Source organism: Cottoperca gobio, chromosome 1, assembly GCF_900634415.1.
Source record: "Cottoperca gobio chromosome 1, fCotGob3.1, whole genome shotgun sequence".
Classification (NCBI taxonomy): Eukaryota; Metazoa; Chordata; class Actinopteri; order Perciformes; family Bovichtidae; genus Cottoperca; species Cottoperca gobio.
Window position 1 is genome coordinate 8,116,521 of NC_041355.1, and position 14,673 is coordinate 8,131,193.

Consider the following 14,673-nt stretch of genomic DNA (forward strand, 5'->3'; position numbering starts at 1 on the left):
TGTCTGTATGCATTAAAAAAAAAAAATACCCAATGAAAATCACTACCACTGATTCCTTGCTACTTTATGTAATGCAACAAAGAGATGCTTGTACATGAAATGTAATAAAAGGATGACTTATTTCAAAACTTACTGAGGTTCCTGCTTTAACTATTACAACCAATGTATACTTTGCTTCACGCAAAGTTATTTTAGTGGTTAGGTGAGGTCAAACATTTACCAATTTCAACTGTAATCCAGCAGCCCCTGGGTTAGAGAAATGCCAAAGGTAGCTTCGTCCAGGTCTTAGTCAGGTTTGCTGTCAACTTTTCTTTAGTGTGAAGGCATGGGCGTATGAGGATTTTGTCTTCGCTCAGTTTCAAAGGATTTTGCCACAATGAAGTTTGAGAACATTCTAGCCAATATTAATGGATTTGGAAAATTTCAGATAATGATACTTGTGATCACCTTCATCGGACGCTTCACATTGCCCTGCCACTTCATGCTTAACAACTTCATAGCGAATGTTCCCTCTCACCACTGCAACATCAGCTCTCTGGATGATGGAGGAATTTTTAGGAATTTATCCGAGGCAGAGAGGCTTGTTGTAGGCATTCCAGTCCATGAAGATGGGACTCCAAACTCCTGTCAGATGTTTGCAGAGCCTCAGTATCATCTGCTGTTCAACTCTTCCAACATAACTGAACTCCTCACAGTGCCGTGCCAGAATGGATGGGTGTACGATAAGGCCACCATCAACACTACTGTGACCTCACAGGTGAGCTTTATTTCTTGCAATTTGTAAAAACATCAGACAAAATATAATGTACTTGTTCGCCATCATGAACACTTTTTAGGGAGAAGAGGCTAAATCATGTCCTCAAACAACAGAGCAAACTTCTTTCTTTCTTTTCTCATGCAAGTGGGACCTGGTGTGTGATAGAAGAGGGAAAAACAAACTAACTACTAGCATCTTTTTTGTTGGGGTGATGTTTGGAGCTGTGACCTTTGGAAGTCTGAGTGACAGGTATCGTAGCTTGACTACTTAATATTCAGCTTATAACTTTGATTACCAAATATTTCAACCAATCAGTGAAATTCTAATTTGGAGACTTTCTGACTTATCTTAGGTTTGGCCGAAGGATCATGCTGCTGGTGTCGTATGTGTCTGGAATGTTCTTTGCTGTTGGAAGTGCTTTTTCTACATCCTACACGGCGTTCGTAGTGCTGAGGTTCTTGACTGGGTTTTGCATCACCGGCATCATCATTGTTACAACAGTCCTCAGTAATAATACATTTTAATTTCTGTTATTACATACCCTGGGAACCTCAGAAGCCTAGGCCACCAAATGTAGGTCTAGAGAAAATAAAACAGGATTGTGAAGTGTTTTGAGGTGTTTATTCTTTTCAGATGTGGAGTGGGTGGACATCGAGCACAGGAAACTGGTTGGGGTGATGGACAGCTTATCGTGGACATTTGGGAGCATCATATTTGCAGCTATTGCATACTTTGTTACTGATTGGCGGAGACTAGTTGTAACTGTCACCTCACCTCTACTCTTGGCCATCTTCACCTGGAGGTATGAGTCTATAGCTGATATAACAGAAGTCCCCTACAGTGAACCCGGCACGGTTGTGTTTTGGGGGTGCTTAATATTTGCATGGATTAATTAAAAATAAACATGTTTTTTTGCACACTAATATTACAAACTCTCAAAAAACATTTTTGTTGAACTGTTGAAAATGCCGTAAAATCAACTTAAAAGTGATGTAATTTGAGTCAACTTCAATTAGACCTCTGCAGCCCGCTCCTCGTCTCTGCTTGAGGATAGCGGCTGGAGGCTACATTAGCTGCTACCGGCATAACGCATACGGATCTCTGACTGAACTGTCAGCAATCCAGTTGCATTGTCGGTAATGTCGGCGCCTTTTGACAAGAAATGTGTGGAATAAAAGACGACTTTTTACTTTTGTGCTGAACCTGTATCCAACTGGGGTTAGAATAAATACATAGTATAGGTACATATTATTTATCAAATGTGTTTTTAATGTAAAAATGCAATGAAAGTCATTACAATGTAATACATAAGGAGTAAAAAATGATTTGCCTTTAACATTAGGTGGATGCCAGAGTCGGCAAGGTGGCTCATTGCCAATGGAAAGCTGGAGCAAGCTCAGCTATATTTAAAAGAATGTGCCAAGATGAACCGAACAGAGGAGTTCATGGAGACACTTAAAACAGAGGTTAGCATATTCAATATGATGGTGAACTAACACAAATCTAACAACACTTCAGTCTGTCTTCCAGATTTACAATAAACTTCTGTTGTCTAATACACTATTATTGTTATTAACCCTTTTCGTTTGTATCACATGGTTTAGAGAATAATGCTGCTTTATATTCTTTCAGTCGCTAGCCACTATTGTTGTGACTGAGAAAAGAGACCGGCCCTATTCGTACCTCGATCTTATACGAACACCAAAAATGAGGAAACTGGCCCTACGCACTGGTATAGTCTGGTCTGTATTCCCAATGCCATTGTGCTCAATGATTTTGGATTGAAAAATATCTTATGCCTTATGTTTGGGTCAAAGAGTCAGGGGAATACTTCTGATTGTATCATAAAACTATTGAGTCTCACTTTCTCTTCCTTTAGGTTTTGCGTGGCAACTACATTTTATGGCATCAGCTTCAACATCACAGGCTTTGGGCTCAATATCTACCTCACTCAGTTTACCTATGCTGTAATTGAGCTCCCAGCCAAAGTAGCAGTTTACTACTTACTGGATAAGATAGGCAGGCGATCCACAGAGGTGGGAGCTCTGCTGATGGCTGCCGTCTGTCTTGGCATCAACATCGTAATACCTAAAGGTATAGCATTCATTGATGTTCACAGACTTACATCTAAGGTTTAGGTTATTTTAAAAAGCCTTGTTTCTGATGTCCTGTTTTCAGATATGTCTGTTGTCAGAACAGTGGTGTCAGTCATTGGAAAAGGGTTTTCTTCAGCATCCTTTGCCACTATTGTGCTCTACAGTTCTGAGCTCTATCCCACTGTAGTAAGGTAACTATGCATTTTTCTTATCAATCTGAAAAAAGCCTGCCAAATCTTTGGATTTGTAACATACAATACAAAGAGCTTTATCAGCACTTCACATTGAAGATATATTTCTTTGTACCTCAAATGATAAAAAAAAAGCCCTAAAGTTAGTGTCTTCTGTGTTTGTTCAGGCAGAACGGTATGGGCTACAACTCCTTCATGGCTCGACTTGGTGTAGCTGTGGCTCCTTTGGTTCTCTTACTGGATGACGTGTGGAAGGACCTGCCCCAGGCCGTCCTGTGCGCTGTGGCTGTACTCGGGGGAGTTGTGGCAAGAACACTGTCAGAGACACGCAAAAGGTGCCTGCCAGAGACAATCGAGGATATTGAAAAGCATTGGTAGTGAACACAGTAAGAGGTGTCAGTGAATATTCAGTCAAGCAGTTATTTTTAGTAAAATAAAAATAAAAGCAATTAATGTACAATGTATTTTGTAATAATTCCTTTTACGGTCATGCTTTAGTATAATTACCTTCAGGTTTTATCTAAATATTCGTTTTTTGGAAGGACCTCCTGAGGGGTCGTGATGAAAACTTTGTGTAAAGAGTGAAACTTATATTAGTACCATCGACAGTAAATGAAATAATTAAAGTGGTATAAGGCACTGGTTACCAAACCTTTGTGAAGCATGAACCTTACACCCTGTTATGTCAACTCACAAGGTTTGGGTAACAAAAAGTGCCGTTTGCTCCTCAGATTGTCTCATTTGGAAGTTTTTTTCCCCTCACGTAATTCGAAAATCCAAGATTAAAGTAATCCAGAAAAAGTAAACACAATGTTTATCTTGTTATAGATTTCTTTACCCCTTCATTTTTAATCTTGTGATCCCTTGAGGGTCCCGAACCCAAGGATGAGAACCACTGTTATGAGGTGTATTACATTCAATGTGATAAAATAAAATAATCTGAGTGCTTTGGACCTGATTTTGTTTCCTGAATACTCAAACAAGAATCACCGTCACGATTTTATCTGTGAATCACAAGCTGAGCTCCATCTTAGATAATAACACAGAAGCATTATGTATGAAGAATACTGAACTACTACTGGTGTATTGATTACTTGTAAACAAGCCTGTACACATCAACAAATTAATTATTTAATCTACCAAAATCAAAATCCCAACACAAAAGCAAAAAATAAAAACTCCACTAGGGACCACACTACTTTTGCAATAACAGGCTTTACTAATTAATATGTACAAAGAAATTAAATCAAAGCTCCTTTATTAAAGAAACAAAGCAAACACAAATCTTTTGTATGACTCAGCAATCCCCTACAGGAAAGTCAACCACATCTAAATGACATGTTTTCTGATATTCCTTTTGAAAATCTTTATAGCCAGGTCTAATATTCGCTGCTGATATCGGACATTACACTCACAGTTACAGAATTGACATTGATGGGAAAAAGAAACAAAACAAAACAAAAACAAAATATAAAAATCCAGATTTGAAACATTAAGATACAATGATACAGAAAGATCTAAAAACTAAAGTACGCAAATGTTTCCCAGGACACTTCTTGGCTATTGTTCAGTACTGCGAATACTCCTTGCTATCTAGTTTGGCAACGATTCGCTCCAGCTGTCTTTTAGCTTCACATTGCGGGAAGTTACTCATTTCATAGTACTGGGGGGCAATCTTCACCAGCCTGTAACAAAAGGAAGAAGTATGTCAGGAGATCATGTATCATGCATTTATCTGTATGAACCTGTATCACTAAAAAAATGTTAATCTCTGCACACGTACCACTCTGGTTTGATGTCTGTGCAAGTGCGGATGTAGTTTTTGGTGGTGAGGACAAATTCGTTGTAGAGCACCCACTCGGGCTTGTGGTCCAGGACTGTAGATGGATGTAGTTGGACCACTTGGTTGTCTTTGACTGTGAGGTAATGACCTGTGCGCTCCAAATGAGCCACCTGGAGGATTAAAAAAAACATTAATTAACAGATACATGTAACCCTCTACCCTGTAAAAACATTGTGAAAGATGTCATTACGTTAGCATCTAACCACATAACTATTTAAATAACTAAATAATGGTTTACCTGCATGAAGAAGCCGGTGCAGAGCGCTCGGCGGATGTTGGTGTAGTAATCTCTGCTGGTGAACTCTGTGCTCCGGCGGGGCAGGTTGAAGCGGTCCATGATCCTGGACAGCTGCTGACGCACGTTGTCGGCAGACATCAGTGAACGGTAGTTGACAAAGTTGTCATAGCACCACTGGTTAGACTCGTGGTCTGGAAACAAGTATTCAGACGTTTGGTTTAAGTGTCAGGTCTTTTACTCAACACATTTAAAAGCTGCGGCAATCAATATTTTTCACATTAACAATTAATCAACTGCCTATGTGGAATGTAAAAATGAGTCACGTATAATAACAAGCCCACAGAGAAATATCAAGCACATTTACAATCACTTGCTTTTGAACAATGTCTTGGCCCCTAACTTCTCTCTAAACATTTTCTTTTAAGTGAAAAAGCTCTGACAAACCCACTGTACGTAACGTGCAAAGCAACAAACAGCAGACAAAGTTAGTGACAAGATGGCAAACACAGTGGAGCGCCAGTGGTGCAGTTCATCTACTAAAACTGCTTATTGTTTCTTCACTTGGAGGTTTGACTTTCACTGAACCATGCATGTGTTTCACCTTGAATTGGAGTTCAACACGTGTATGTATGAGCAGGTTTTTGTGACATCACAACAGGTTATTGGTAACTTACACCAGTGTGATGTTCCTCCAATGTAGAGCGCGGAAGTCAACGTGATTTTTATCATCAACAGTTAGTAAACTTATTTCTTTCCAGACACATTATTCCAAGTATATTTGTCTGGAAACATGTCTAAAGGGGATCTTTGAGAATGATGCTCACTTTGTTTGAAGGCGTGGTAGACGTTGAGCAGCGTCAAGTGGTCGCCGTCGATGTGAGCAAACCTCATCTTGGACTCGTCTGCTGCCTTCTTAGCCTCCGTGGGGCGGACAAAACACTGTGGGACTAAACAAGGTTGGTATGGGCCCCAACAAAGCCGCCCATAGGGATGAGTCAAATATTCAAAGCAAAATGGAGCAAAGCCTATGATGCTAGGGCACTCGACACTGCGTTGGGACAGGGCAGGACCACAAGCTCTATCAAAGGGGGCTGCAGTCTTTTCTCATGGTCATTCCCAACTGTAATGGCTATTAGCTCGTAGAGAGGGGGTCATTTAACCACATCTGTAAAACAAGAGTTTTCACACAACTACAAAGTGTTAGGGACACCAGCAATGTTTTAAATTTTCAAGATTCAGAAATGTTACTTTTTCGTATCGAGACATAATGCTTAGAGGCTACATATGATAATTATACATAAAGACAATAGTTCAAATTCACAATGCATTCATTCAATGAAAAGAAAATTCAGATAAATGCGGTGATATGAATAAAATAGATGGTGCCTACCATATGAACCTGATTTGGTGATGAAAGACATATTGGAAATAAATTGTATTAATTAAATTAAATTAAAAGCCAATAAAGAATTAAGGGAGAGCTTCAAATTTTAAGTGAAGCTGTAGAGAAACTGAATTTGTGAAATAAAAGGCTATTTGACGATAACATACGAGTTGGAGCTGCAAGGCTATAAAAACATGGCATGCATAACTCCAATTCAGAGGGCATCTTGTTAAGCTGCACAATCTGTATGCATGTTGTTGTCAACTGATTTAAACCAAAAATTATTTTCAGAGTTAAACTTCCATATGACATTGGGTCAATATGTTGTTGCTTCAGATTTACTTAATACTACAATTTAATTTGTCCTTAATGTCCTGCTAAGGACATCCGTTTCTCTATTTTAGCACCCATCTGTACTTCAGTAATAACTCATTAAACATACGGTTATGTATGATTAATAGCCCTGGTTCCATTTACATGTGTTCACAAAATGCTCTGCACAGACACCCCCCACCCCCAAATAAAACTACCAGTTGGTAGTAGTGCGTTTAACCCCAAGAGACTTGGCCTACAAAAGGCAGAAATGTCAGCCCAGTCCTGGGCATTACCTGACAGCATGGCAGTAATGGAAAGGATCTCGTTAGAGCAGTTAAACTCGCAGCTGGCAATGACCATCTTAGCCAGCTGGGGGTCCAAAGGAAACTCGGCCATCATGGAGCCCAGCTCCGTCAGGTCGCCGTCATCATTGAGAGCTGCCAGGTAATTCAGCAGCTCAAGCGCCCTCATCAGCGTCTCCGGAGCTGCAGAAAAGGAAGACACGGTTAGAAAGGTCAGAGATTTATGACCAAGTGTAGATTCAATTATACTAATGCAGATTAACTCACCTGGTGGATCCATGAAGTCAAAGTGCACAAGGTCATCGATACCCAGCTTTTTCAGCTGCAGCACAACCGATCCCAAGTTGGATCGAAGAATCTCAGGGTATGTGTTATCCTGGAGCGGGGGTGTTCACAATGTAAATAAACTACAAAAACAGCCATGAATGTGCAAACAAAGTGTGTATTCATTCGAAGAACATGCCTAAGTAGAAGTGAAGAGGACAATAAGTCTGACTCTTGTCACTTGCCTGCATCTCTGTTTTGTAGGCCTTCTCTGTGTAGAGGCGGAAACATTTCCCTGGACGTGTTCTGCCGGCTCGTCCCGCCCTCTGCTGGGCAGATGCTTTACTGATGGCTGTGACGAGCAAAGACTCGACTCTGATACGGGGATTGTAAACCTGGACAAACATTTCAAAGCATGTTTAAATGAAATACTTGACCCAAGACGTACAAGGGAAAAAACATTCTGTATCTGCATTTACACTAATGAGTTTAAAAGTATCGTCCAAATGTTGATGTCGCACCATATTAGGAACATGACTAAATGCAATGTAAATCCACGTCGCCTACCTTTTGCTTGGCAAATCCAGGATCGATGACAAACACCACACCATCAATTGTCAGAGAGGTCTCAGCAATGTTTGTCGAAACCACAACCTGCGGATGAATCAACAGGCTGTCAGAGATCTATTATCGAAATCTAATAAGCAAGAGCAAATGGACACATAATGTAAAGCCATCCACGGAGTTAGATCACTTGATACACTGCAATACTCCTTTTATAGTCAAATTGATCTGTTCTATTAGTTACAAATGAGTTGTACCTTTCTTCCTATTGCACCATTGGGCTTTCTTGGAGGAGCAGCCTCAAAGATCCTTTGCTGCTGCTGCGGTGGCAATGTGGAATACAGTGGAATGATTTTTATATCTCCGACTTCAGGTCCAAGGTCATCTACCTCACGCTTGATCCGTTTGCAGGCCTCGTCAATTTCCTGAAAAGAAAAATTCGATTGAACTTTGTGAGTTGAGAAAACAGAGCAATCCACCTATAACGAGATTTACCCTGGTAACCGGTAATGCAAGCGGCACAAGTCTTACCTCTTGACCAGTGAGAAAGAGAAGACAGTCACCTTCTTCTTCCTCACACATATGAATCTGGATGACAGTGCGGATCGCTGCCTCGAGGTAGTCTCGCTCTGGTTCAGGAGTGTAAAAAATCTCTACAGGATGTGTACGCCCGGGAATCGTCAGGAGAGGACAGTTGTCAAAGTATACCTGGAACTTCCCGGCATCAAGCGTGGCACTCATGACAATCACCTGTGAAGAAAGACTTTGTTGTTGTTTTGCCAACTTGTATTTGTTCTGAGCATCAATGTCTGTTCTGTATGATCAGATTACTGTCAGCTTTGGTAGATATTTTAATTACATTTGCTCGATTAAGATGATGCAATGGTTTTATTTCTTAGTTATAGAAGACGTAGCTCTGACCTGGTCTTGCCTATATGCAATTCTGTGTAAACTACCACACACCCCTTTATCTGAAAATGTTCAATACTTAATAATACGTGTAAGGATAAGAATACAAATGTGATTAGAATCAAAAGGACCAGATAATTCTTCAGCCTGTGCTGTGAAGCATGTATTTTCTACTCTATTATACGCTAAGCACCTGAACAGTGATCCAGTGTCTAACTTAAACAAATGATAAAGTATTTAAATTGGCAATATGGCAGATTAATTTATTGTACCTTCCGAGGACTCACAACGCTGTTAAACGCTCAATTTGAGATTTCTATTTTATTATATTAGAAACTCTGTCAGGTACAGAGGTTTGATGCCTTTTAGTTAAGGGAGTGTTTAACAGTGATGTGAATCCTTGAGAGGCACAAATTACTGTTATAGTTCTCTGTGTGTAATTTGCACAATGATAATTTTCTTATCAGCCTACCCATTAAGTAAAGCACCTGGTTGTAGGAAAACATAACATATCATGATAAAGACAAGCAGATCATTCACTGCAGTCATTAAAAATGAACTAGTACCTTCAGATCTGGTCGTTGACGCACCACCTCCTTGAGTACTCCCATCAGGATATCTGTGGCCAGAGTTCGCTCGTGGGCCTCGTCTAAAATGATCACACCATATCTCTCTAGCAGCGGGTCATTCATAGCCTCTCTTAGTAACATACCATCTGTCATGTACCTAAAGAAATGACAGACATGCTTTGTTAGATGGAGACGTTCTGGACTAAAACAAATAGGACTTGTAGCTATTCTGAATTCTATTCTATTCTCAATCACTTACTTAAGTATAGTCTTAGCCGAACTGCAGTCTTCAAAACGAATAGAGTAGCCGACCTCCTGTCCAAGCATGATGTCCATTTCGTCTGCCACCCTTTGAGCCACGCTCATAGCCGCCACTCTCCTGGGCTGAGTACAGGCTACCGCCCGCTTAGGCCCGGGCAAGCCCCTCACCATGTCCACACACCACTGTGGGATCTGAAGATTGAAGCAAAAGTTGAAATTAATTCAGTTGAAATAATTTTAAAATGGAAATCACTTGTATGCAGCATAGTGCCATCATACTGGATATGCTGGTAAAAGCTGTCAACAAGCATTACAAAGCTATCTAACACATAACAGTTATTGAATTTCAGACCTGTGTTGTCTTTCCAGAGCCAGTTTCTCCTACAAGGACAAAGCTCTGATGACGTGTGATGATGTCTGTGAAGTTTTCCTTGTACTCCCACACTGGAAGCTGTAACCGCTTCTTTAGGATCTCGTAGAATCGCGGCGTGTGCGGCAGGTTGGTGAATGGGTTGATTTGCTGTTGCATAGCCAATTGCTTGATGGGCACCAAGCAGGGCATGGGCACCGTGCTGTTAGACGGGACAGTAGGAGGCTTCGTGTCTCTGTCCCGGTCTCTGTCCCGGTCCCTATCCCGGTCCCTGTCCCTAGAGCGGTCCTCACGGTCTCTGTCACGGTCCCTGTCTCTCCTGTCAACATCAGGTCATCATTATAATTATTTCAAATGTAAATTAAATCATTATAAAGCTACTATGGGATTTTCTGGCTGTTTCTACAGTTGTCAAAATTTCAAAGGTTTAAGTCTTAGTTTAGCCACATGGGAGGAATGGCAGAGCATTTACTTCTTGCAAGTATTCACATCATATAGGTCAAGACAGCTGTATGCTTGTAAAAAATACTGTGCATTGATAACATCGAAAAATATACTTGGTTCCATATTATTAAAGAAGCAGGTTGAAAATATCTGAACTCAGGGTTTCCAAGTCGTAATGATCACTTTGACGTTTACTGTATGTGCATTCGAATTACAAGTCAAAGACTTACATAAACACTATGAGCATTAATCTGCTCTAATGCAGACTGCAGCCCAGACGGTAATGGACTTTTAAGGCAGATACTGGTATTTATAATTAACAGTTAATAACAATAAACCAGTCTATAGTGTGTTATCTTATTGAAAAGTGAATAACATGAAACAATATGGACTAGTGTAATATTTGTTAAATTCTAAATGTGTATCAAAATACCATTCTGAGTAAAGTATTGTGGTGCTGCAGAGATGTCCTGGACTACCAATCGTATTCTACAGATGAAAGAAAAACAATATTTTGTTTTGTTTTGTTCAGATCCTTGCAAGACAAATCACTATGAATAATTTAACATTATTTTCGATGAGAATGATGATGCAAAAATGGCATACATTGTTGGTAAAAAAAACTATATCCCACCTGTCCTGGCCTTAAGAAGATCTTAATATTTAGTTTTTGTTTAACCTAGAGTTATATGATATTTAGCCAACTCTCTTGGACATGAAATTCAACAGCATCACATCACCCCTCCAAAATAAACAATACAAGTGAATGAACACGTCATTCACCTAGGTGTCACGTTACCAAACGAAACTAATAATGGAAATGACTTTATTGAAACAGTTTGTGTCTGGGGTATACATATATAAGAGCCCACAAAGTTGTATTTATTTAGCATGCTAGCGCAATGGTAAGAATAAGGTTGGCTGGGAGCTACATGGTAGTTTCTAATAGTGATTTATTATTCCAAAAACGAAATCAGTCTTTTAACTTGTAGCTAAGGTTAGCCACATAACGTTAAATATACGTAAGCTAGCTAAGTTTGTTAGAAACTCGCCAAGTGAACGTTAACAACACATGCACGTGACTCAATGGTGAAGGGAACGTTGGTTAGCTAGAGCAGCTAACATTAACCTACATTAAGTTATTAACACCATGTAGCTAACTAATCTATAACCCTGCACCAGAAGGACACCCAGGTGCTGTTAAACTGTGCCTAAAATTACAGCGACAAAATGAACATGTTGTCCCGGTTGTTACTATCCATCCATGGATCCTATTAGCCAAATTAACTAGCACCAGCTAGCTAGTACCTAACTAGTTAAAGCAGACAGGTAACTTTGGAGCTTCACCTACCCTTCAGACCTCTTCTTAGTGGAGGAGTAGTCATCGCCCAAATCCAGGCGATGTCTTTTAGACATCTTTAGGAAATAATTGTGTTTATATTTAATATAATAGCACGGACACAATTCTACCAGTCAATATGGAGCTAACTCCAGATTCCTGTGCTTGTGTTTTCTTCTTTTCACTTTTTGTTTTTTACAGAGGCTGTGCAGATTTCTCTACTGCCCCCTGCTGGTCTGGAGTAGGGACTGACATTTAGCGGCTTTCTATTGGTCAAACTGTTTGTGCTTATGTAATATAAAAAATGAATAGGATTATGTATCACTATGTTGTGGGATATTCTTCTATAGTATAATAAAGTTCTCGGTGAGATGTTCAATCTTTGCACCATTGCACTACAGTATTTATTACAATTTTACAATTTATATGTACCTTTAGTTTACATATATTTATATTATTTCACCTACTTATAGCTAAATGTTTATGTTTACTCATGTGCAGCTTCGTTGTTCTTGTATTTCTATTTCTTTATAAGTAGGCTATGTTGAGAGCAGCAGAAACAGAGTCAAATTATTTGTCATATCTGGCCAAAAAAGCTGAATCCGTTTTTTTATTGACGTGAATATAACATCAAACCATCAGTGTCTTGAAAAATATCCCAGCAAACAGGTAACCTTCAGATAACGTTACCTAAAGTTCTCTTATTTTGACTTCACCTAAAGTGTATCTGAAGGTTTTAAAACAGCCGTGGCTAATTAACAGCACAGGAGATGAAATAATCAGGTCCAGCTGCACGTCTGGAGAAAACAATGAAAAGACGAAGACCTCTGCTCCACCCTTAGCAAACAACGCCTACTACTGGCACGCTTGTACAAGACTTTTATGACATATTTTGTCAGACGAGCAACAGTTTATCAAAAGTGAAGACTGTGAAGTTTTAGTTTTTGCAGCGGTTTGTTTGTGCTCAACATGCGTCTACACGGGTAAGTCGACTTTAGGCTGCGACATTATGTTTGTGTAGTGATAGAAACTGTGTGTACGCTTCATTTAGCTTGTTTTTCAGAGTAAATAAACTGTACAGACAATCTTTTATTGTGTGCATTTATGTCAATATGGCTAAGGAGTTTGATATGTTTGACAACGGCATGGCAATAAGAGTTGAAAAGTAACAGTCACTCGAATACTGGGGATTTATTTTGAGGAACTGGAGCTTAACATTTGTGCTAGACTACTTTTTACTTTAGGGAAATTGTAGGCTAACTTTTATTTATATTTTTATTAAACTAGTGGGTGAAAGCCCACTAAAATGCACTTTTCAAGTACTTGTGTACTTAACTTTAAAAAAATGTTTTACTACTTCACTACATTGTAAGGGGAAATATTAAATACGAAGGTACATGGATGAATCTTTTTATATCCATCTCATATTCTATAATTACTTTGCAGATTTTATATACAAAACTTATGATTATGTGAGCATATTAATAGATTAAACCACTCAACTGTATAGAAAGTAGCTCAAATGAGCTCCACCTTCTATATGTTAATTAGTTATAATAATCCCGGACTCCTTTTTATTAAGTAATGTGGGACTTTTACCTGAAGCAAATTGCTTTTATGTTACCAATTTTACTTAACTAATTATCATGCGAAACTTGAGTTTATAAATATAAGGCACTCTAATAATTTTAATATATTTCAGGTCGATGAGCATATTGGGAGCAGCACTGTTGGTTCTGCTGGCAGGCTGTCCACACTGCGTCTCAGCTGACACAGGCACTTTGGCTCCACTGGAGGTCTCGCAGTACAATGGTACTCTGTATGCAGCCTGCAAAATGAGACCCAGCTCCTCACTACCTGACGGCCTGCCCAAAGTGTCTGGTGTGGTGCTGTTTAAGCAGGATTATCCTCAGGGGGAACTCAAAGTCCTCTTTCGGTTCAATGGCTTCCCCAAACCAAGTCTTTCAAGAGCGATGCACATCCATCAGTATGGAGACCTGAGCGGGGGATGTGGCTCCACTGGCGGCCACTACAATCCACATGCTGTAAATCACCCTGGCCACCCTGGGGACTTTGGTAACTTTGACCCCCAGGAAGGAAGAGTGAGGATGATGGCGTCTGAGGCAACACTGTTCAGTGGGCAGTCTGTGATTGGCAGAGCGGTGGTGGTCCACGAGAAGACTGACGACTTGGGGCTTGGTGGAGACCCCGGGAGTCTGCTGCATGGAAACGCAGGCCAGAGGCTTGGCTGCTGCATTATTGGGATTTCCTCCCCCACCCTCTGGAATATTAACTATAAGAAGTATATGCGGCAGCCTTTCAATAGTGACATATAGGTCAATTTACAGTTTTGGCTTTATTCATTCCTTGTATCCATTGTATTCCTGAAACTAATACAAATAAAAAACTAATTAAATCCTCTTTCTCCAAACATTCAACAGTGGCTGCTCAAAAATGGTGGAAACTTGCCTTAAGAATTGGTGTGCTCGAACTTTAAAGAGTTTTCCTAAAATGCTTAAAGTAAAATATAATTCAGATATTACATTTCTTTTAGCCATGCAAGCAGCAGGGTTGCATCATCAGTCCACTTTGGTCCAGACTAAATATCAACTGTTGTGTGGATTGTGACATTTGGTACAAATATCCATGAATGAAGCTTTCCAACTACTTTTGCACCACAAGCAGTCCAAAGTTACTGATTTCACAATGCGGTACAGTCATGGTTCTTAGAGGAAGTGGTCTTGGTGAGCCTCTGACTTTTCCTCTAGCGCCATCATCTGTTCAAATGATCTACTGTTTTGGTTTATGACCAAAGTAGTAAAACATT

The 14,673-nt window shown here is 39.8% G+C and overlaps 3 protein-coding genes across 3 annotated transcripts; 2 read left to right on the forward strand and 1 right to left on the reverse strand.

The window, feature by feature from the left end:
* Positions 1-376: 376 nt before the first annotated feature.
* On the forward strand, positions 377-3,422 carry LOC115007251 (solute carrier family 22 member 7-like). Its single transcript, XM_029430035.1, has 9 exons — positions 377-757; positions 903-1,006; positions 1,110-1,264; positions 1,391-1,559; positions 2,100-2,223; positions 2,390-2,499; positions 2,637-2,851; positions 2,936-3,044; positions 3,212-3,422. Exons 1-9 carry the CDS (start codon positions 377-379, stop codon positions 3,420-3,422), a joined length of 1,578 nt encoding a protein of 525 aa, XP_029285895.1.
* An 818-nt stretch (positions 3,423-4,240) lies between these two features.
* On the reverse strand, positions 4,241-12,063 carry LOC115015801 (pre-mRNA-splicing factor ATP-dependent RNA helicase DHX15). The gene is made up of 14 exons (XM_029443409.1): positions 11,859-12,063; positions 10,046-10,382; positions 9,692-9,885; positions 9,430-9,589; positions 8,486-8,704; positions 8,212-8,379; positions 7,958-8,044; positions 7,636-7,785; positions 7,394-7,502; positions 7,118-7,309; positions 5,950-6,072; positions 5,126-5,316; positions 4,828-4,997; positions 4,241-4,729 (listed from the first exon to the last, which is right to left on the reverse strand). Exons 1-14 carry the CDS (start codon positions 11,921-11,923, stop codon positions 4,612-4,614), a joined length of 2,283 nt encoding a protein of 760 aa, XP_029299269.1. The 5' UTR covers positions 11,924-12,063; the 3' UTR covers positions 4,241-4,611.
* A 585-nt stretch (positions 12,064-12,648) lies between these two features.
* LOC115015999 (extracellular superoxide dismutase [Cu-Zn]-like) lies at positions 12,649-14,462 on the forward strand. The gene is made up of 2 exons (XM_029443694.1): positions 12,649-12,829; positions 13,549-14,462. Exons 1-2 carry the CDS (start codon positions 12,816-12,818, stop codon positions 14,180-14,182), a joined length of 648 nt encoding a protein of 215 aa, XP_029299554.1. The 5' UTR covers positions 12,649-12,815; the 3' UTR covers positions 14,183-14,462.
* The last annotated feature ends 211 nt before the right edge of the window (positions 14,463-14,673 follow it).

Excerpts from the sequence above, each read along its gene's own strand:
- LOC115007251 (XM_029430035.1), top strand. The coding sequence starts at position 377 with ATGAAGTTTGAGAACATTCTAGCCAATATTAATGGATTTGGAAAATTT. Across the intron at positions 2,500-2,636 it reads CTACGCACTGGTATAGTCTG|GTTTTGCGTGGCAACTACAT; the intron begins GTCTGTATTCCC and ends CTCTTCCTTTAG. Across the intron at positions 2,852-2,935 it reads CAACATCGTAATACCTAAAG|ATATGTCTGTTGTCAGAACA; the intron begins GTATAGCATTCA and ends TCCTGTTTTCAG.
- LOC115015801 (XM_029443409.1), bottom strand. The coding sequence starts at position 11,923 with ATGTCTAAAAGACATCGCCTGGATTTGGGCGATGACTACTCCTCCACT. Across the intron at positions 8,705-9,429 it reads GTCAACGACCAGATCTGAAG|GTGATTGTCATGAGTGCCAC; the intron begins GTACTAGTTCAT and ends CTTTCTTCACAG. Across the intron at positions 7,310-7,393 it reads TGACTTCATGGATCCACCAG|CTCCGGAGACGCTGATGAGG; the intron begins GTGAGTTAATCT and ends CCTTTTCTGCAG.